At 37.1% G+C, this 23,818-nt stretch overlaps 1 protein-coding gene across 1 annotated transcript in view; it reads right to left on the bottom strand.

Moving 5' to 3' along the window:
• The window catches only part of LOC136838573 (low-density lipoprotein receptor-related protein 1-like), a 496,729-nt gene that overhangs the window by 296,245 nt on the left and 176,666 nt on the right, over nt 1-23,818 (bottom strand). Inside the window, 6 exon segments of the mRNA XM_067103732.1 lie at nt 1,071-1,168; nt 9,515-9,612; nt 12,431-12,625; nt 13,239-13,468; nt 16,874-17,077; nt 22,508-22,750. Of these exon segments, the coding sequence (XP_066959833.1) occupies nt 1,071-1,168; nt 9,515-9,612; nt 12,431-12,625; nt 13,239-13,468; nt 16,874-17,077; nt 22,508-22,750 (1,068 nt within the window).

Below are 23,818 nucleotides of genomic sequence, written 5' to 3'. Positions count from 1 at the left end.
TTGTGCAACATCTGCTGTCAGAAAGGAATGGAAGAACAAAATTCTGAGTATTTTCCCGTTTTTTAGTCCTATGAAATTGAAAATTCCAATAGTAGAATATATACTTCATAAGTTTTCATCCCCTTGACAAGCATGTGTAGGGTGTAACATGATAAAAACTGTTGGGACATGTCTTGCCCAACATCATACAGTAAATAAGTCCTTTCCCTTTGTTCCCACACTCAATTTTGCCTATTTGCCAAAAAAATCACATCCAGTCCACCTTTAGCATTCTTATTTGCACTGGTTGCCAAAGTTCATCAGTAACCTTGCACTATAAAGCCCTTATTTGCCATAATAAGTCTCAAAGTGTGTGAATAGTGATGGTGGTAATGCTTCTATGCCAAGGACAAATCAAATGCTTCCACATACTGAGAAAATAAAAACTCCCGACACGATCGAAATAGAAACAAATTGTGTCAGCTGCTAGGATATACTGTATAGCAAGAATGAGTCATAAATTCATATGTTAAAAACATGAGAAAACTCCATACTAATACTCTGTGATAATGTAAAATGTTCTCTATTAGGTAAGTATTCATCAATTAAACTTAAGCATATACAATATATACTTACAAAGAAATCATGTTACATACAGGTTGGCAGTGTTTTGTAATGTATCTGTGGTCAATATAAGGGGATTAGTGTATCTTTGTTCCTATGAGGAGTTTCTTCATCATGCTAAATTTTATCTTAAACTAGTCTAGAGTAGGTCCCTAGCACTAATTTGGATAATAAAAGGCACTTACAACTATTTCTATTAATTTGTGTTAAGTAGCCTTCTTGTTTTACTTATGGGACTCTTTTGACTTTCCATAGTATCATTTGTCAAAACAATCTTGCATGGTTTTGGAGTGGTTTGCATGAGCCCCAAAGTGTACTATAGTTAATATTACACCTTGGAACTAGCATAAAGCATTCAAAATCATGCAAGATTGCTTAAACAACTGAAGGCCTATCATACAAAAAACCCATTGCCATCTAAAAAACAAAATTTTAAAGCATTAATACGATATACTGTACGTATTTACCTCTTGGTTGTCGGCTTGGATGGAGGACATGAATATCAAAAGGCTGAGTGATAGTCCTCTGAATGTCCCGAATATCTGAACCATTGAATTTGTTCGCACTGAAAGAGAAGGGTACAAATAAGATCACAAGAATTCTTGGTATATTAATCAAAGAATGCTTGTACCTAAAGAAATTATATATGAAAATTTCATCAGTGACTTTACATTTGCCTTTTCCACTTTATCTGAGAGACCAAACTAAAAATCTAAAATTACAAAAAAATTATAAATCCTTGATCTTGTAAAGGGTTTGTTAAAATTCCTGAATTTCCTAATGATGCACACAAGAAGCTCCATACTGTGTGCTTTGCATGACATAATAAGGTGGGTATTAAATGTTCTTTGTGGTATCTTTTCAGACCTACTTATTTATTTTTTTTCTTCTAATTTTTCATCCACTCCCTTTAGTCTTTTCCAGCCTAGTTATACACCTTCTCTTTTGGTTTACTTACTTTCACCCTTCATTTAAGATAAAATCCTTTGGCACAGCTCTATGAGAATTTACAAACATGACTCAGAGGTTCAGTCAAGCACCATAAAATGATAGTCTAATTTGTGCTGAAAACTGCATTCATTTTGGAAACAGGAACAATTATCCCCTAATTATAAATCTGGAGGAACTTCAACAGCTTCTCCTGCATGTAAACAGAATTTCATAGTACACAAAAGAAAGAGTAATTAATAAATTCAAAATAATTTCAAAATTATGAGCTATCATTTCTGTTACAAACATTCACCTATTCACTTATGTCAAGTGTTTTGAAATACATCTTTTGAAAACAAAATTTCTTTTTTCATACAAACTCTTTTGTATACCATGAAATATTCCCAGAAGTTTTACTCCCTGTTCAACCAACACAGCAGTAAAGCTGAAAGTACTGCATAATTGGGTAGATCCAAAGGTTCCTGCAACAGCTACTGCCATTCTTTGTGTAGCCTAATCTGGTCCTCATAAACTATCATCCATCATAGAATATGGTCTTTTTGGCATGAGGATCAGACTTCCTTGTCTTACCTAAGAAATCAAGGAGTCAACATCCCAAATTACAGACCTGAGGGAGAGCATTTCCTTATCCCTTTGCAAGACTTCTTGCATCTCCAATCTTCCTCTGTGGAAAGAAAATGTCCCAAGATGAAGCAGGAGGAGGCAACCAGTAAGAAATATGTTTACTATAGGCAGGTGCTCTACCAGTGAACATCTAACTAGTCAAGGGCCTATTATTTATGCAATGGATAAGAACCATAAAAATCTGATACTCTTCAGAATCAAGGAAACAAGGAAGGCAATTAGTTAAGGTCTGCCCATGGTTTCTCAATCTGGAAAGTTATTGCCTCTCAAAAGGAGCACTTTATGCTTCAAAAGCTTCAACTTTTACTGGCTTCTACAACAAAATGCTTAGAATCTCAATTATTAGTGATGTTCTAGTCACTGTTCAGGTCACTGGACCAGAACTGGTCAGGAATACTGGGGCATCATGACCTGCAATTCTGGCTGCTACAGTGGCTATAGTCATTATGAGTATGGACATTAAAGCTGGAATGGCTGTAAACAAGAAAGTCTGACTCGCTCTTGCCTTGGACACTTCAAGTACAGCAGCCTCTGTATCAACTCTGGTCTCTGAATCAATGCTGTTCATGAAAGCTGTAGCAGTTCTGATCATGGCTGCAGTCACTATGGCATATCTGGTCATTGCTCTAGTCACTATAGCAGTTTTCAGAATGGGTGTGATCCAGAAGGCTGGAGCAGTTCTAGTTATGGCTGAGGCCAGCAGAGCAGTGTTTGCTCACAGCAGCACTGTTCCTGAGAATGGAACACTTCTGGCCATGGCTACAACTGCAGTGGTGATTCTGATCACAGCTCTGGACATTAAAGAGGTTTGATGATCCTGAGACCTTGAGTGGCTCTGATTGTGTCTGTGGCTGCAGATGTGACTCAAGTAGCATCATGTCCTGGATAAAGGGGAAACAGACCAAGCAAAGCAGTCATTCAACATACCATGAATTGGCTCTGTGCCTAGCTCTGCATTTGGTTTGACACCTGACTCTACTTGACCAGTGACATGAGTCAGTCCATCTGGTGATGAACACTCCCTTCTCAGTGCTGCAGTGGGCCCAACCTGTCTCAGTGTATGATGAAGGAAAGAAGAGGGGAAAAGGGAAATCTTCATTGCATATGAAAAACTTTTTTAAGTACCCTCTGCAGTCCTATGCATTCCATGAGCAACCTAGGAAACTGGAGCAGCAACAAACACAGTAGGAGTAGGTGTGGCACTACATGGAAACAAGGTGGTGAGGCTAGGTTGCCCTTGAAGTGAAACAACTAACCTGGCTAAAATCAATTCCAAGAAAGGAGGAAGGTCCTCAACTGGACACGGTGAAAAAGTCTTTGCTGAGAAGCAAAGTACAGAGACCAAGCACTCATATGTAGATGAGTAGCTGGCATCTATTACAATACTCTTAGAATAGCTCTTATAATGATTTCCTTAGAAGTATAAAAGCAACGGCAATACCAATCACTCTTGGCAGGTGAGGCAGGTGATTTCAAGAGAACAAATATGACCCCAACAATTACTACACAAGTGACAAGGGTCTTTCTCAAACTTGGGATATTTGTATTTTAAGCCTAATTATAAAAAACAGTGCATCTTGCTCTGATACTTAGAAAGATGATGAATCAAATAATACATAGCACAAAAACACAAAACTTGGCAAAATAATATTCTAATTGCCAAGACCTGCAAAGAAACTCTGAGGGGTATAAGACAATATTTTTGCACAAAGGTAAAAGGGATACCTTAAATAAAAAGCAAACAAAACTAACAAACACAGCAAAACTATTTTGTTAATCCTGAGAAAAAGACAATCTAACAAATAAGAAATAAATCAAAGATTGAGGAAGACCAAAGCCTTGTTCTAGGTAAACTTAAAGCTAATTGGCAACCAAACATACAAATAAAAAACTTGAGGCTAATGAGCAGCCTAAGCATATAACAAGTAAACAACTCAAGTTAGCGGAAATCACCTGACAGGTAGCTAAAACCTAATCCAAAACATAATGTAATCATACTGAAGAGTAAAGCGAGAGTCACACCTGGCTCAATGCAACTCACAACTAATTGAAAAATCAAGGGCTAAACCCAAGCAGTAAACAGAATAAAGTTTACGGAAATATTCAAGTAAACCTTGTAAACCAGCTGGCCTCACTAACCCCAAAATAAATAAAACTAAATACGTAGCAAAGCAATCTTAAATATCTACCTGAAGGCAAGGAATAATGCACACTGGAAGTTCTTTACATCAAATTAAAAACTGGTCCTTATATAATGAAAATTTCTATCCCAACAGGAGAGAGACGTCAATGCATACACAATTTCGCTACCAAGGCTGATCCTGACTAAGTCAAATCTCTTGCAAGCATACCCTGAACAAAATTTTAAATTTTCTGGTTTCTGTACCACTGTACATGGTGACCACTACATTAAGTGGACTCCTTCTTGGACAGCTATTCTTATCATTGAAGAGTAAAGGCTTCAGGATCTGAACCAGGCAGCCTGAACAGTAAGATGTTTCACAAGAACCAGACATCACATCACTCAGGAGAGTGACAGGATGGCTGACTAGCTATGCAAAGCTGCTTACATCTAGGCTGTGGATAAGACATCTTAGAAATTAAAATAAATCCCACCATGGTCAGAAAAAGCCTTAATGGGTGAGAGAGATGAAACTTTTTGAAATTATGTTCATAATAATGATGTCTATGTTCTGTCTTCTGCGGACAAGATAGGGCCCTAAAAAAGGCATGCCTATCAAAAACGAGTGATGTTACAGTTGGCTTCATGGTAAAATTACATAAATAATCTGAAAATTCCCAAGTGGCCCAATAACAGCAGCTGCAGAAGGTGCTGTTGAAGTTCTCCTACCAGTGGTCCCATCAAGGTCTGTCTGTTCAGCATGCTAAGCACAGTTATGCAAAGATATATTCCAGAAGAAACCACACTTGAACTATGGAAATGAATGCAAGGTAGTCTCTTTCCAGATGGAGTAATTCAGATCTGCTAGCAAAGATGAAAAGGGGTGCCAGCCTTATTACCACAGGTTGCCTAAAGCTGAAGAACCATTCGAACATCTGCCTCAAAACATTCGCTTGCTTCCTGTCATAAAAGGGGTGGTTCATCTCTGAGTTGAAGCCAAGATTCCTTAGAGATACAGGGAAAAGCCATCCTACTTTTCAAATCTTTGCCAGAGGGTCAGTGGTATGTGTGACCATTCCTCCTGCTCCATTAGGCAAGGTCACACTTTCCTGCCAATGGTATCAAGAAGTAAATTATCTAACTGGAAAAGAGCCAAGGGTTTTGTTATGCCTGCCCCCAGGGAAAAGTAGAATTTTTAGTCTTCCAATCTTAGCTTATGGCCATGGGCAAATATCAAACATTAGTACATCATAGAGATCTCACAGATTGGCAAGGCTATACCTGATCATATGTTACATAAAAACTAACAATTCCAGAATAATCTGTTGTGAGTCCTTATGGACCACAGCAAAAAACCAGAAAAGTCATAACGAAACTTAATCATGAAGGTGTTCAGCACCTGGTTTTGTCAGCTGGAATGACCTAGAAACCAGTTCCACTACTGAGTAACTTACAAGCCTATGTCTCTGAAGCTGAGGAAGAATATGTAACTGGTGTGATAAGTAATGTTGTACTTTCAAGAAGCATATATTCCAATGAATTTCATAAATGTTTCCAAAGTTTTTGTAAGCATACATGTCCATTTCATCTATGTTTATCAAAGATCAACATACAATATGAGTTCTCCTGTGAAAAATCTGTTGCATATCTATAGGCTTTTTTGACAAAGTTGGACTTCAGGAAACTTAGGGAAAACTAGAGCCTTTCAACCATATGAATGTCAACAGGAAGAATGTGGATTCTATCCACGTGGAGATCAATTAATTTGGTGTCCCCTTCAACTTTCTTGTCTTCTAAAAAGTTATACATGTGCTCAACACCTTGAGTCTCCACTGATAGAGGTTTTTCCCAACAAATGTGGAACTCTTCATTACACATGGAAGATCCTCACTACCAGGTAAGCCAACCAACATGTGAAGAAAGTACTACCAAACAAGGGGGCCCAGCATCGCTCAAGCATCAAGCATCAGTGTGATTGATAGTATGAAACAAAAACTGGTTGTTGAGCATGAAGAACTTCACAGAAGACAAGAAAGATGAAGGAGACACTGAATCAACTGATTACTTCTTGGACAAAATCCATACTCTCCCAGCTGACATGAAGGTTAACATAAGAAAAAAAGCTGTAGTATTCCCCAAGTTTCCTGAAATCCAGCACTGCCAAAAGTTTGTTTGCCTAAACCCATTAGGTCAAGTGTAAGATTCCTCTTTTGGCATGATTTCACCACTAGTGCAGACTCAAGAGTCATGGAGAATATTAGCCTTGTACCCCTAGTTTCCAATGGTTCTGATCACCACTGCCATCCATTGCTAGTATGGTCTCTGCCATACAAAATCCTGTTGATGGTTCCAGCACTGAAAACTACCATTCTAGTAAGGAGTCAAAGCACCACACCATAAACCAAGCAATAGAACTGCTCTTAAGGGTAGTGTGGTTCCTCCTTTTGCCATGCTCCACAAAATACTCAGTTGGTCATTGCTACTAGTACTCAGTTGATAGTAACATGAAATTCCTTTTCATAAATTTGATTCTCTGCACACGAATTCCTGAATGTCAAATAGTACAGTTTTTGTACGTAGCAAGAGTCTTAAGCTTGAGCTTGTTTATGCTGTTATTCTGAAATCAGTCAACAGGGATGTCTTGACCAATATTTATCCTTGGTATAAGCTCACAGCCAGCAACTAGCGCAAAAGCAGTTACTGTTGCTAAGGTGATCCCTGTTGGTAGCACGAATTGCATAAGTTATAAATTTCAATCCTGGTGTGAAGGGAACCCCAGCTGTGTCTGCATCCTCTGCTGGTCATTTCAGGAACAGAATTCTTGCTTTGTCAGCATCTCCTGTCAGTAATTTCTTTTGGGGATGAGACCTCAATTATATTTGCAACTTCTATACAGTATATGGTTTACATTGGTAACACAACTTCAGTCATGTGCATCAAAGTTGTTGAGCAGTTCTGTTGGGCAGGTGACCCAGGTCACATTTTCAACACATGTATCAACCATGTTTGCCTCTCCTGTCAGTCAATATTGTCAGTCACAACCCTGACTACGTGCACAAGCTTTACTGGCTGTAATAATTTTATACATTTGCTGCCATGTTCCAAGCACAAGGGAACATTCATGTCCAGGTCATATTCCAAACACAAAACTGTGGCAAGCTGTCTTTCTGCTGATCTCCTATATTTGGGCACCAGAATGGTCAAGGTCTTGCTATCCTAAGGTCAGCACTGTTGCTCTTGCTAATATGAGTTCAGGCATCTGTGTTGTCAATGTCTTTTATTCAGATGGTTGGTCTATCAGTTCTCACACTGCCACTGCTGCTGCCCTGGGTCCTGGCAGATGAGTGGTTATGGTCCCAATCAATGTCTGGCATGATTCCAGTTGTTGTCAACCAAAGTCCTGGAATGTGTGTAAGCTCGTCAGTGTCCATGGTCCCAGTGCATTCCCAGTTGAAGGCTTCTGTGGTAGGCCCTCCAGTCTAGGCAATGCTCATAACAGGTAGCCCTTGGTTATCGGCAGGGTTCTGTTCTGATGGTGTGACGATAAGCGAAAATCGCCGATAACCGAATATCAGCGTTTTCGGCACTTATCGGCACTGATAACCAGAGATCAGCGCCTCTGTTAGGTATGTATCGTTGCTAAGCAGAAATGGGTGCATATCGGAGCCAAAAAACTGGATTGCTGATAACCGAGCCAGCTGATAACTGAGGATTGCCTGTATTTATATTCTTTTGCTGAGCATATGGCTATAAATAAGAGATCACTGCTTGTTTCATGCATTTATAATTTACAGTAATTCTATTTGATCCAGTTATAGCTCTAGAGAATAGAGGAAGCACATCACATTCTGTGAAAATCAGAGTGTGCGTGTGTGTGTGTGTGTGCGTAGCAATCCAAACTGCATTGTGAAAAATTAGGCTATACTGCTCGTCAAAACAATTAGGCTATGATTTACGCATCAAAGTGATTATTACTATAATCTTTAAAATGCAATATCTGTATACTGCTGTGACAGGCTCTAATATATTTGCTCTTGAAAGTAATGTTTCTCTATATGCTTTAATTACTCTATATTAACATTTGCAAAACTGTTTTTCAGACATTTCTGCTCTGTTCATATAACTTGCATATTCTTGATAACTGGGAAAAGGAGAGTAGTCAGCTGACAAAATAAAAGGATGAATGGAAATGAAGAAAAAGAATCCTCTCTCATTAGTAGCTATATATATTCATGTAGAAGCAACAATTAACAATGAAAAAATATGCATTTCATTTCCAGCTATTCTGTAACTGATAAAACTAGCAGACTGCTAACCATAATCATGTGAAAGTAGTACATATTAATCACACATATTCTTAATGGGGAAGTTTTACTTTATGTAGTTATTATTATGCAAGGTTAAATTCTACAGCATGTACCGTATAGCACATGGGATTGTCTCACATATGAACTACTGTACAGTACTTTACAATACCTTTCTTTAGGTGTCATGTTTGATGACAGCTACTTGACCATGAATAGTTTCAGTAGGCTAGGCTAAAATGACAAAGTTCTTGAATGACACATTTTTCTCACTAAAACATCAAATTTTTTTTTCAACACTGTACTGTATACACTTATTATAAAAACCTAGGTCTCCTTGTTCCCAAGTTGAACCACGCAATTATGGAATAACAATTAAAGGTGCAGGATGAGGTTGGGAGGAAGCTGTCAGTATCTTTGCCACAAAAACAGGCACATTGGACAGGTAAATATATCTGCACACTTCTTTGTGGGAGAAACCTGGCTAGAGTGAGCGTGTAAGTCAATGGGCTGAATACATATACGAAGCAGAGGACAATGAGCCAATATCTGAGTTCTTGAAGTATTGATAAAGCTTTCTATTACATATACTGTTACCACTGGGACCTCGACCCATCCAAGAAAAAGAAGCTGATAGACCTGAGGGCTGTTATAAAGTGATGGGTTTTTACTACCAAAAAGATAAATAAAGTGATGGGTTTTTACTACCAAAAAGATAAAGAGTTTGCAGTAAGGCAAGTAACATTTACCTGACATACACAAATAAGAAGCATGACTTTTGATTATTATCATCAATATAAGGTTGCGTAACAAGACAACTGAGTCTAATGACTTCACATCTAACAACATAAGGAGTACATTGCCTGTTGTTACAAATGTTACAAATAATAAAATAACCATGATAATTTACCTGATGACAGAATTTGTCCTCCAGTCAGTCCAGTACACGTAGTTGCCAAACAAGGTAATGGCAAATGGATGAGACAACAGATGGTGCTCTCGTAGAATCTGTTATAAAGATATAGTCTACCTCACTTATAAGAGAATTAAACATTGTAAAAATAAAACAAATACAGTGGTATTCATTTATCAATACTGCACTATACTACTCATATGTAATTTGAAATACTCTTCATAAAAAATTATGATGTTAACACTCATAGTGCAGACCTGATCTTACAACAGTAAAGCAGAGAAAAACAAACTTTAGTAGTTCAATACAGATGTTAACACCCATATCTAAAAGGTAACAATGTGAATTCTACAAATATTATATATGTTGAAATAGATTTTATTATTTGGTTAATGACTCATTTCTAAACTTAATATACAGGTACACAATCATTTATCTGAAATCCTTGGGGTCAGATGTGTTTCAGTTTTTGGGATTTTTCAGATTTCGGAACTGTGGGGTCAGGAGCATAATCAAACATCACTACTGCAGCAAAAACATTTTTTTTTTCCTTTTTTTATGCTTTTTCATTATAGTTTATTATTATTCATATTAATATTATGTTAAATGAATGTGAGATAATTAATATCATCAATAATAAAATAGTGGGACAATTAAAACCATATGTTCGCTAACACATTATTTTCAACAAAAATATTCTGTAAAACGCAAAACTATAGATAATCAAAATAACTGTAAAACAACGAGTTAATTTTAACAATAAATAAGACTATAAAATACATTTCATTATACAGTATTGATATTGGAGAGGGTTGTTCTTTATTGCCACTAATGTCGTCATCAGTTTGCAGTCATACATTTGAGGACAGTCCGGGAGCAGAATTCACAAGTGATGACGCATCACTATGACAGGCTGTGTGGGATTTTTCATACCACTATATTAAAGTTAAAATTATTGGTAAAGTCTTGTTTTCACGATGAAATAATTATATAAAGCAAATTATTGATTAACTTTTGCCACCAGCAGTCAAATAATCACAATGTTCAAACTTAGTGCCATACACACACAATTTGGGATCGAAATATGTCTATAAATAGAACACAAGTAGAGGGCTGTCATTGGCTAACAGCTCTCCATGGCAACCAGCCAGCCAATCAGGTTTTAGTTGTATTCAGTCTGAGAAAGAAAGTTCAGCTCCTGTGAAGCTGACGATGATGTAAGTCCTTGTGTTTTGACTAGGGTACGTAGTTTCTAATAGTGTATGTGTTTTACTGATTACAAGAAGAATAGAATGAATTCCTTCTCATTAACTGGGTGCAAAATTGCTGGTTCAGAGATTCTTCAGCAAAAACAATTTTTTTCGCTGCAGTGACATACCTTCAAAACAAAATTCATCTCTCTTAATCTCTCGAGGAATGTTAATCCATTTCTGTTTACCTGCTGGTCACACCTTTTATTGTCCATGCAACTGGCAACATCAAAATTTGTGTTTGTTTTTTTGTCTTCCAAAGATGTTTTACCTGTACTACATATTTTTTAAAACATTATGAACACACACACACACACACAGTGTGTGCATATGTGCTAATGCCTATTGGTTAAAGAGATTCAAATTAGCAGTATCTTTTCCTGAGAGAGAGAGAGAGAGAGAGAGAGAGAGAGAGAGAGAGAGAGAGAGAGAGAGAGAGAGAGAGAGAGAGAGAGAGTTCATCTCTTTAATCTCCCAAGGAATGTTAATCCATTTCTGTTTCCCTTTATAGTCCACACGACTGACAACAACAAAATTTGTGTGTTTGTTTTTTTGTCTTCCAAAGATGTATTACCTGTATTACATATTTTTAAAACATTATGAACACACACATTCACACACAGTGTGTGCAATGTGCTAATACCTACTGGTTAAAGAGACTCAAATTAGCAGTATCTTTTCCTGAGAGAGAGAGATTATTTAGGACTCTAAGGCTTGGGAGATGTGCAATTATTTTATTATCTTGGGATTTTTTGTTAATCTTGAGATTTTCCAAGGTCAGTTCTTGGGATTTCATAAGAAAAATAATGTGAGTAGCAGCACACACCCAAATGACTCAGGTCAGCCATTATCACGCCAAACCACCAACCTTATGAACTGATGCTCTACTCTCCACAAAATGTTTCCAGTTTTTAGAGCTTTTCGGCTTTTATAATTTCGGATAAAGGATTGTGTAACTGTACTGAGATTTCTTACTCTGGAAAATCAAGTGTGGGGCACACAGTTCTAAAAGAGGCCAACTACAGCTATTGAGTATATGTCTTAAAAATTGTATTGGTGAAGAAAACTGGATAAGCTAATGCCTCTTTCTGTTCAGAGGAAAAGAGATACTGAAAGCTGAGACACTGAGTATTTGGGGAGCTTCTAAAAAAATAAAGTTAAGGATTTTGAATGCAACAGTTTGCTGTACTTGGGTGAAAGGGGGCAAAGTTTTATTTTTTCTAGAGCTTTGCATACATTTTGATTTTTAAAATTAATTCAAGTTTCACCCAAAGGTATTTTTTTCTGCATATTTTACGAGAAGGTGTTCAAGATTTGATAGACATAGTGAGGCAAAGCTTTTGTTTTGCTTTTATTATCTGCTTACAAAGCTTTCTTTGAAAGCAGATTTTCATAAAAAAGTGAGTGTCCTATTTTTATGTGAAGCACGGAAAGTGGCACTATTTATTTTTCATGACGTCACTGGCTACTATTACACAAGAAATTTATTAAACTTTTATTTTTATAAAATTGCTCTCACTACACCAACAACATTTCAAAGTGTGAAAAATTTTTGTGCCAGTTTCAACATTTCCAAATATCTTCCACTGATAGTTCTTCTATAGGATGCCTCAAATTTCTACTAATTTTCCTAAAACTAAAAACTCAAATATACTTTTCTTACCTCCCTATGATCAGAGCCATCATACATTGCAGTATGGATTGAATCAGACTTTGCATCAATCCAATAAATGCGACGTAATGCATAATCTAAGGTAAGTCCATTTGGCCAACCACTGCCACTTATCTCACTCACTATAATAACTATACGTCTCCCTTCACCAGACATACTGCAAGATTCAATACGTGATCTTCCTTCCTGAAAGAGATTATGAAACTGTATATAAAATGCATATGAAAGCCATGAAACAATAAATAACTTGAAATCAGAGCTATAATGAAAAAAAATAACTTCTTAACTTCACTGGGCTGCTATCCATCGACTTGAATGCAAAACTGAAACACTGCAATTTGCTTGATAAAGCAATGTTGCAAGCAATGCAAATACTGTAATGGTAAAATCCACAAACCACACACACATGGAACCAAGGAAGTAATTCTACAGTAACTGTAACATGGTAATCATTGTTCACTTTGTTTCCCTAGGTCTATCATATATTGTATAATTCAATACCTTGTGCTTGGAAGGACACACAAATAATGATGAGAAAAACTAAGCAGTTTATTAGCATAGAATACTGTATAACTAATGTTATAAATTTTCACTTCATTACTATTACTCAAAAACATGAATGTGTGAACCCTAAAACAAAATATGTCATCTACTTTCAAACAGAAAACCTTGCCACCCCAATCTGGGATCCATGGCATATCTTACAAAACCATAACACATATAATAAAAACATCAATAAAATACAAATGACTTAAAGAAATTCCTAAGTCAAAAATACTAAAACAAGAAAACTTCTCACCTCCCAATCAGTCCAAAAGAGCATCCCAACTCTTGGATCTAGTGAAATTGCCCTAGGACTTTCCATTTGCGAGGCAATAAGTGTGCGTCTATATGACCCATTAAGTTTTGCTACTTCTATTTGATCTAGGTTACTTTCTACCCAGTACAGATTTTCTGCAATCCAGTCTACTGCCAATCCTTCTGCTGTTGCTAAACCTGTCTGCACCACAACCTCTATGTTCGACAAAGCTGGAAAAAAATTCTCACAGTAAAGAACAAGAAGGACTAAGTGAAATATTCTTGATTCTGTGTTGAGCAAATACAAAAGAAAGTAACATTCAACATGTAGTAATTTAAAAATTTTATACACTCAACAAAAGTTACTTCTCAGTTGACAAAACTCAAATGCACTGCTTTCTGCTTTGTACTTGTTTACTGCTCTCTTCTCACTTAACTGTCTGACTTCTTTAGCGTTATCTTATTCCACTTTCAATTCTCATTTAAGAAAGAAATCTTTCAAGCAAGCCCTTCGAGTCTACCAAGGCAACCCAGCAGACTTGTTAAACTACAGTACTTTATAACAATAACAATCTAAGAGAAAAATTTACTCTAAATTCATACATGCTAAGTATGGCATCTAGAATCATCCCATACCAACATTGTACATCAGCAATTACAAAAACAATGTTCAAATATTATGGATATGTTATATTTTAAATCCTTTTTGAATACCGTCTTCCAGCAGAGATAATTAATCTAGAGCAGATCTATTGTTACCTCAAGCAAGGAGGTTAAGTTTTTTGGTTGCCTGTGCATATAAATTTTATACAAAATTTTACAAAATGGTTGTCCTCACGACTCAATAAAAGTGATCAGATTCTGATAGAGATAAGAATTCAATTTTTGGGGAGAAAGAACCATCTGTGAAGGAGAAATGCTCTGAATAATTTGAAATGTTACAGTCTTAGGTAACCAAAATCCTATAAACCATTACTGCTCATCATAGCAACCAAAATTAATCAGTATCTTGTGACTGGCAACAGGTGATTAGATATTGGGGGACCTTTTTGGGGGTTGGATTACTAAACCTTGGCAGAGGTTTCCTATTTCTGAACACATGTTGATGTCGAAATGAGCTTGAAATAAGTTTCTTGGATTTTTTACGCTATGCAAATTTGCAATTTCTCCCAGTAACTTGCATAAAGCAGCTAGTTGATGGAATGCTATTTATGGTTGCTGGATTAGTTTGGTAACTTCACACCTCAATGTAGGCATATGATGAGTGTTCTCAACCACTTGAGTTGTGCAACAGCCTTTTCAAGAAGGCATTACACAGTCTTAAGACGAATTCTCTAGCTTCCAGCTAAACCTAGTGAACCCCTGCTTGTTCGTGCTTCAATTTTTCACGTTTTACCGTCATGAATTTTTGTGGAACATATCTTTCAATTTTATGCAGGAACTTTCACCAATTCATGAATTTTTCTACGGACCATATCTCTACAATTATCATTAGTCTCCGCGTGTGGATGTTGGAGACTGGGAGGGTAGTACAGAGAAGGTCACTGTTGGTAGATGGGGGCATCACCTGATTGGTTCGTTTGTCCGGCTCTGAGGTGCTGGCAGGCGGTGCCCTACGTGCCACCGTCAGGAGGGACGTCTCCTGCATGGTGTTAAAGCTAGGTCTCTCCTTTCCGATGTGTAGGGCCTCCATCAATAATTCCAATATTAGGAATTATGTCTTTCGGGTCACTCTAATGTTGTGAATATTCTTGGCGTAATTATGGATGGCACCTTCCTGAGCATGGCAGGAGATCCTCTTGGAAAATCTCATCGTGTTCATCCCAATGTAAGCGCCGGGGCATTCCCGAACAGGGCATTTGTACTGGTAGACCACATTGGTTTTCTTCAGGGGGTCCTGCACTGTGGGGCCCGGGTTGTTTTTCATGATCAGGCCATTGGTCTTCTTGCTTTTGTATAAATTACTAGTTTAACCTTTTTTGCAAGGTCCGTGTGGGTGACGTTTCCTTCTATGATACTGTGAAGAGCTCACTCGTCCTCTTTGTATTTCCTGCGAAACACTCCCTTGTAAAAGAGAGTGACGTCTTTAAGGGCGGCGGGGCGAGGCTCCTGCTGGTAGCATTTGTCAATACCCCTTCGTATGCATTTGTGATGTCCCAGTTGGAATACCCATTGTTAATTAAAACCTGGGCAGCACTTTCTAATTCGGTGTGTGTGTCCTTCCAAGAGGAGCAGTGTGAGAGAGCTCTTCTGATGAAGGCGCTGATCACAGCACGCTTGTATCTCTCTGGACACTCGCATTCACCATTCAGGCACATACAAAACCCACAAACCTGGGCATGTGCCTAAACGGTGAGAGTGTCCAAAGAGATACAAGGGCATTGCGATCAGCGCCTTCATCAGGAGAGCTCTCTCACACTGCTCCTCTTGGAAGGACACACACACCGAATTAGAACATGTTGCCCAGGTTTTAATTAACAGTGGGCATTCCAACTGGGACAGCACAAAATGCATACAAAGGAGTATTGACAAATGCTACCAGCAGGAGCATCACCCCACCGCCCTTGAAGACGTCATTCTCTTTTACAAGGGAGAATTTCAGAGGAAATACAAAGAGGACGAGCGAGCTCTTCGCAGTATCATAAAAGGAAACATCAACCATACGGACCTTGCAAAAAAGGTTAAACTAGTAATTTATTACAAAAGCAAGAAGATCATGAAAAACAACCCGGCCCCCAAAGTGCAGGACCCCCTGAAGAAAACCAACGTGGTCTACCATTACAAGTGCTCTGTTCAGGAATGCCCCGGCACTTACATTGGGATGACCATGATGAGATTTTCCAAGAGGATCTCCTGCCATGCTCAGGAAGGTGCCATCCATGATCACACCAAGAATATTCACAACATTAGAATAACCCGAAAGGACATAATTCCTAATATCGGAATTACTGATGAGGCAATAGACCACCGCCACCTCCGCCTCCTGGAGGCCCTACACATCGGAAAGGAGAGACCTAGCCTCAACACCATGCAGGAGACATCCCTCGCCCCATCGGTGGCACGAACGAACCAATCAGTTGATGCCCCCATCTACCAACAGTGACCCCCTCTATACTACCCTCCCAGGCTCCAATGTCCGCACGCGGAGACCAGTGCAAGCATCGACCTCTGAGAGGCAGTTTGGCCCAGGTACTTAATCCCCTGAATTAGCTAATGAAAATTCAGCCCTCACAACACAGGACACCTGGGACACTATAAATACTGTCTGATGACCCCATTCCAACCAGAACAAGCCCATCCTTCCTTGAGAATGAACCGATGATACGGTTGGAAACGTTGGAATTCCGCTACACCCTTAGAACAATGATGAAGATTCTACACGAGAATACAATTCCTGATTTCTAGAAACTCTACGGCGATCAAATGCCACTTTTAACTTTTATGCAATAAAATTAATATTTCAAGAAACCAATTCCTTATCCAGACTATGAACATCGGCCAGTTATTACCAAATATCAGCCCTGATGAGAAAAAAATAATAAGAATAATTGAGAAGACCATATATAAAATCAATTCCACTGATGCTGCCATCCTCTTTAACAAAATAATGATAATAACAATAGAGAAAATTCTTACTTCCAGAAAGAAGAGTACCCTTGTATATCTTGTCATCAACTACATCTGTCCAGAAAATAATGTCTTCATCATCTGCATGATAAAAATCAAGGGCAATTGTATTCTTTAAGGATGATATAAGGGCCTTAACCCCCATTCCATTCTTCAGACTTATGCTTCGTATTTCATGGCGATTACTGAAGATTAAATATGGAGTTGCAGGATCTGAAAAAAAAAATAAATAAAAACTGGTGAGAACACTGATCATATACAAGTTAAACTGTCATATAATATGATATACTGTACAGTATAATGATTCAATCTTTTACAAAGTGAAAAATCCCATTGTCACACAAAGACTCAATTATCACGCTGCAAAATATACAATTCTTATAATCTAACACCTCTTATACATATTACTGTTTATAACCTCATAACTTATAAACTGATGAAAACACACTTGTCTAGTGCTAGGAATACCAGTACTTGGTTTTAGGTGGTGCCAGGTACGAGGGATTCCATCACCATCTGAAAGTCCTCCCATAATTCTTATACTCATATTAATCTGAGGGGTTATTAGTGTGTGACTTTGAAATAATGCCTTCATCATAATTCAAGACAATTTTAAAACATAAAAAATCTTCTTCTGCATTTAATTTAAGAGACAAGACATCATGGTCAAGATATGCATAACACCACTGTCAAATAAGGTTTCTCACTTAAAAAAAAACTGACTGCCAAAAGAATGGCAAATGACACTGATATATGAGAAGCAGAAGATATGGTTGCATTCACGGAAGCCCTACAAGGGAACTATCTCATGAAGTAACAGCCCAGAGAGCATTTTTTTTCTTTTCTTGTAAATGCTGTCTATTAAGTTCCCCTAAGTCCTCTTCTTCTTCTTTTGACCTTATTAGTCCCAATGTATAGCAGGATCGGCAGCTCGAGTCAACTTTCTTCATCTATTTCTATTCCTAGCAGCTTCCTTCCCCCGTCCCACCTCACCTATATCCCTCCTCACCACATCCATCCATCTGATCCACTGACGTCCCACATCCCTCCTCCCCATCACTGGCATGTTCTTAGCTCTCTTAATTGGTTCCACCTCCTCTCTTCTTATTACATGGCCAAAGTATCTCAGACAAGCTTCCCTAGCCTTCTCCTTTACACTACATATACCACAAATTCTTCTTATATCTTGACTCTCCCTCCTTTCCAGTAGTGATATTCCAGCAATCCATCTCACCATCCTCATCTCGGTTCTTTCCAACACTCACTCCTCTTTCCTCTTAAGTGCCCCATATAATAGTACAGGCCGGATAACTGCCTTATAAATCTTCATTTTGAGCCTTAATGGCATTTTCTTGTCTGAAACAACTCCAGTTACTTCTCTCCATATTTGACGTGCTTCTTTCACTCTCTGTCTCACTGCTCTCTCATTATCTCCCTCCTCTGTCATTACTGATCCCAAGCAGTTAAACTCATTGTTCTGTTTTAGCACTGTACCATCTTCCATTTAAATGTTTACTTCTTCATGTCCTTCTTTACTACTAATCATTAACTCTGTTTTTCCAATATGTTCACTTTCAATCCTTTCTTTCATAGGGCTCCTTTCCATTCTAAAAATCTTTCTGTGCCTACTATAATGACTAAATCATCAGCAAGCATCAGTTCCCACAGTTCTTCGTTGTTCCTTAACTCTGATGTCAAAGTGTCTATAACTATGAGGAACAAGAACAGACTCAGAGCTGATCCCTGTTGGAGGACAACCTCCACAAGGAATGCATCAGTCTCCCGATATTTTGTCTGTACAGTGGTTCTTGCCCCCTCATACATCATCTTCACTAACCTTACCAACTTCTCTGGTACTCCTCTCTTTCTCAGACACCAAATAAACTACTTTTTGGTACTCTGTCATACACCTTTTCAAGATCCACAAAACACATGTAAACTTTCCTGTTTACTTCTAAATACTTCTCTTGGACTTGTCTTACTATAAAAATAGCATCCAATGAGCTCTTCCCTTTTATAAACCCAAACCCCTAAGTCCACTTATCTTTAAATTTTTTGTCTTGGATTACTATTCAGTTTTTTGCTGCTACAGTATTAACATGTTTGATAAAGTTTGTTCTTTCATTTTAATTTCAACTTTCACTATGTATGTATTAGTGATGGTTGTGTACACATTAACCCTTAAACGCCTACTGGACGTATCATACGTCGACTAAAATTGTCTGTTGGGTGCCGAGTGGACGTCCCGTACGTCGACTACAAAAAATTTCAACCTTCGGTCAACTTTGACTCGACCGAAATGATCGAAAAACGCAATTGTAAGCTAAAACTCTTACATTCTAGTAATATTCAATCATTTACCTTTATTTTGCAATAAATTGGAAGTCTCTAGCACAATATTTCAATTTATGGTGAATTTTTGAAAAAACTTTTTCCTTATGTCAGCGCGGTAACTCGGCCGAAAATTTCAGAAATTCTTTCGTCACGTTGTCGTAATTTTTACAGTTTTATATTAGCCGTTACGTAAAGTTTTATATATGAAAATGTTCACAATTTCATGCAAAATGCAACAAAATACAACCCATGGTTGTAGCTTTTATCAGTTTGGAAATATTTTCATATAAATCTCGATAACTGACAAAATTTCAACCTTCGGTCAACTTTGACTTGACCGAAATGGTCGAAAAACGCAATTGTAAGCTAAAATTCCTACATTCTAGTAATATTCAATCATTTACCTTCATTTTACAACAAATTGGAAGTCTCTAGCACAATATTTCGATTTATGATGAATTTTTGAAAAAAATTTTTCCTTACGTCCGCGCCAGAAATTCTTTCGTCATGTTGTCGTAATGTTTGCACCGTTTTATATTAGTCGTTACATAAACTTTTATACATGCAAATGTGTGCAATTTCATGTAGAATACAACAGAAAATAACTCATGGTTGTAGCTTTTATCAGTTTTGAAATATTTTCAAATAAATCACGATAACTGCCAAAATTTCAACCTTCGGTCAACTTTAACTCGACCAAAATGGTAAAAAAACGCAATTATAAGCTAAAACTCTTACATTCTAGTAATATTCAATCATGTACTTTCATTTTGCAACAAACTGGAAGTCTCTAGCACAATATTTCGATTTATGGTGAATTTCTGAAAAAAAAAACTTTTTCTTTACGCCCGCATGGTAACTCGGCCGAACATCTCAGAAATTCTTTCGTCACGTTGTCGTAATGTTTGCATTGTTTTACATTAGTCGTTACATAAACTTTTATATATGAAAATGTGCGCAATTTCATGTAGAATACAACAGAAAATAATTCATGGTTGTAGCTTTTATCACTTTTGAAATATTTTCACATAAATCACGATAACTGCCAAAATTTCAACCTTCGGTCAACTTTAACTCGACCGAAATGGTCGAAAAACGCAATTGTAAGCTAAAACTCTTACATTCTAGTAATATTCAATCATTTACCTTTATTTTGCAATAAATTGGAAGTCTCTAGCACAATATTTCAATTTATGGTGAATTTTTGAAAAAAACATTTTCCTTACATCCGCGCGGTAACTCAGCCGAACATCTCAGAAATTCTTTCGTAACGTTGTCGTAATGTTTGCAACGTTTTATATTAGTTGTTACATAAAATTTTATATATGAAAATGTGCGCAATTTCATGTACAATACAACAGAAAATAACTCATGGTTGTAGCTTTTATCAGTTTTGAAATATTTTCATATAAATTACGATAAATAGAAAAAATTTGACCTTCGGTCAACTTTAACTCGACCGAAATGGTCGAAAACTGCAATTGTAAGCTAAAACACTTACAGTCTAGTAATATTCAATCAATTAGCTTCATTTTTCAACAAACAGGAAGTCTCTAGCACAATATTTCGATTTATGGTGAATTTTTGAAAAAAACATTTTTTTATGTCCATGGCGTTACATTCATGCATCATATTGTGATAATATTTTCTCTGTGTTGCTTTGATCGTTTTACAATTTGTTATATACCAAAATCATCGCAATTTAGTGTACAATACAAAGAAAAAAATAATCCGTTAGCTTTAACCGTTTTGCTCACAGCGCGATTTGTATAAAATTATATAAAAAAATTTTTTTTTGCTGTCATATATTTCAATATTTATATATGATAATGATATTTTTTTCATTTCTGATGGTTGCATACTAAACTTCAGGCAATGACAAAAAAAGGAGTCAAAAATGAACTCTTAATCTTAAAAACTAAGCATGCTGTGATTTTTTGAAAAAACTTTTTTCCGATTCGGCGCTAACTCCCGAACGCCACCGGCATACAGGAGACATTTTTGTAAATAGAGGCTCGGCGTTTAAGGGTTAAAAGCTAATTTTAAACTACCACCTGGTCCAAAGTCCAGGTCAACAACATTGTTAATGGTTTGTACGTTTTTATTACTTTGTACTTATGTTAATGTTCTTAATTTATTAAAATTAGTAACCTTACCTCTTACATTTTTCACTGACATACTGTACTTCTACTTTATAAATATATTTAAGAACTGAATGGAAAGGAGAGAGCTGAATATCAATGAAAGCAAAAAAAGCTTACAGTGACCAGAAAAGAAATAAAGAAAAAGTACAATCACAAAAGTGGCTCTGTGGATGCTGCAAGAGGCGGTGTGTGTGTGTGTGTGTGTGTTTGTGTGTGTGTTGAACCCCATACAGTGCACTGAATGTAATGTGGTATCCTGGAAGATGCTTAAAATTGCAAAATATAAATTGAGAGATTTTTCATGCCCATAATATATAATAAAAACTGCAAAATGAGAAGAGAGAGAGAGAGAGAGAGAGAGAGAGAGAGAGAGAGAGAGAGAGAGAGAGAGAGAGGAGGAACATCATGTTTTGCTGAAGGGCTGGCTTGAATAAAGCAGAATAACCCTATTACCTTGGGATCATATGGAAATGTGAATTAAGTACAGAGACGGCAGTGAGCCACAATAAAAAATTATGCAGCTTGTAAAATATTGGTACTAATCTGTGCAACAGATACATGAACCCTTACAAAGAAATGAGGAGTGTTTGCAGTGGTGTGAGTATATATGCTAAAATTCAAGGCTCCAGTGAAGTAGGAAGATCATATTACAAATGCAGAAGTTAGTGAGAGGTGTGGTTACCCACCACTCAAAAACAGACTAATATCCAGTTTACTGCAGTGGTTTGGAAATGTGATGAAATGGCCTGAGGTTTTCAGTCACAAAAATAACAGATAAAGGAGTAGAAGTATGAAGACTGGTGTTAAGGATGGAAATCCAGATAGGAAGTAAACAAGAGTGAAGAGGACTGAGAGAACTCATTTCACATTTAAGGAAAATTAGATGGTAAAATGTTATGGTAATGATTATTTCTGCCTGACTTGACCTCCAAAGGAAACTAGAAATTTCTTAACAAAATATCAGTAATGCCACTACCCCTAAGTATCAAAACTAACTATAAAATTTTACAGAATCTTCAATACTCTTTGTTGTACATTACAATGTTACCTATTTGAAAGTCATAACTTTAGAGCAGTCATATGCTTACAAGGAGGCATATATTCAAAACTGTACAATACCCATGATGTGTAACTTATTAAGAACTTGAACTGCATGAATACCAACCTGTGCTTTTGCATGAAAACCCATCAGGCTCAAGACCATATCCTTTGAAACATGAACATTTATGCGACTGTCTTGTAGGTACACATTCCTGGGAACAGGTACCCCACTGTTCACATGGGTGAAGGGCTGAACACATGCGACCATCAGGGAGGAGAGTCTGCCCAACAGGACAAGTGCACACTGGACCACCAGGGCCCTGGACACACCCTTTGTCACAATCCATTAACTCACAATCAAAGGAGCCTGCAAAAATACCACCAAATTCATTATAAAGTGGATTATTCTCTTGAAAACAAATGCTATAAAAACATCCAAAGAAAATTAAAAAGAGCTTCAAGTCTTATAAATACAATAGAACTGCACATTCGAAAAAAAATTAGACCAATGAAACTGAAAATACAAAAAGATTACACAAATTACACAGTAAAGAACATACGTAAATGTATCATAAGATAAATTGCAAGCATATTAAAGAGGTTAAGTGCATTACAGAATATCTTGCATATTGTTACACTTGGGACCATATAAGGAGAATACATATTGGAAACAGCAATACAATAATAAAAATTAATAAAGACAATATGAAAAGGCATATATATACTAAACATAAAAATTCAGCATTAAAGAATATTTTGCTGCAAATAAATCTAGCATGGAGATGCACAAAGGAAGTGAATAATCAGAAAACACAGGATTAACATACTTAAGGAATAAGGAAATAAAAGGAAAGGATAAAGAAGGAAAAGCCTAGAAATTTAGGCTACAATCAGTTTTGAGTAATACCATGTCTAGAGGAAGGCACTGTACATTTGCAGAGGTGGTTTCACAACAGAACTACAATGAATCAAGCTGAATAAGGAAATTACATTTTTAATGAGAAAAAAGCTATTACTATTACAGGCAGTCCCCGGTTTATGATGGTGGTTCCATTCCTATGGCGTATCGCAAGCCAAAAATCATCATAAGCCGAAATGTCATCGAAATTCTAAGAAAACCTTACTTTTAATCTTTTGGGTGTCTTGAACCCCCAAATTTTGACCATTCTGCCATTTTGGAGCCATATTTCTTCCGTCGGATTGGTGTCACAAGTGTCGTAACCCCAGAACATGCATTGTAAACCAGGAAATAGTTTTTGATGAACATATTTGAAGAGCATCGTAACCTCAGAACATCATAACCCAGGGACTGCCTGTATTATTATTATTCAAATCTTGCCAGGCTGGTCTCTCTGAACCTGCATCTGGGCTATTGCTTGCCACCGGAGAATCTGACCCGTTACCATGTTTTTCTGAGGATTCCAACATTCTCCTA

The sequence above is a fragment of the Macrobrachium rosenbergii genome, chromosome 5 (assembly GCF_040412425.1).
Source record: "Macrobrachium rosenbergii isolate ZJJX-2024 chromosome 5, ASM4041242v1, whole genome shotgun sequence".
In the NCBI taxonomy this organism is placed as follows: domain Eukaryota; kingdom Metazoa; phylum Arthropoda; class Malacostraca; order Decapoda; family Palaemonidae; genus Macrobrachium; species Macrobrachium rosenbergii.
The sequence above is the reverse complement of the archived record's forward strand: the minus strand, read 5'-3'. Positions and strand labels throughout refer to the sequence as shown.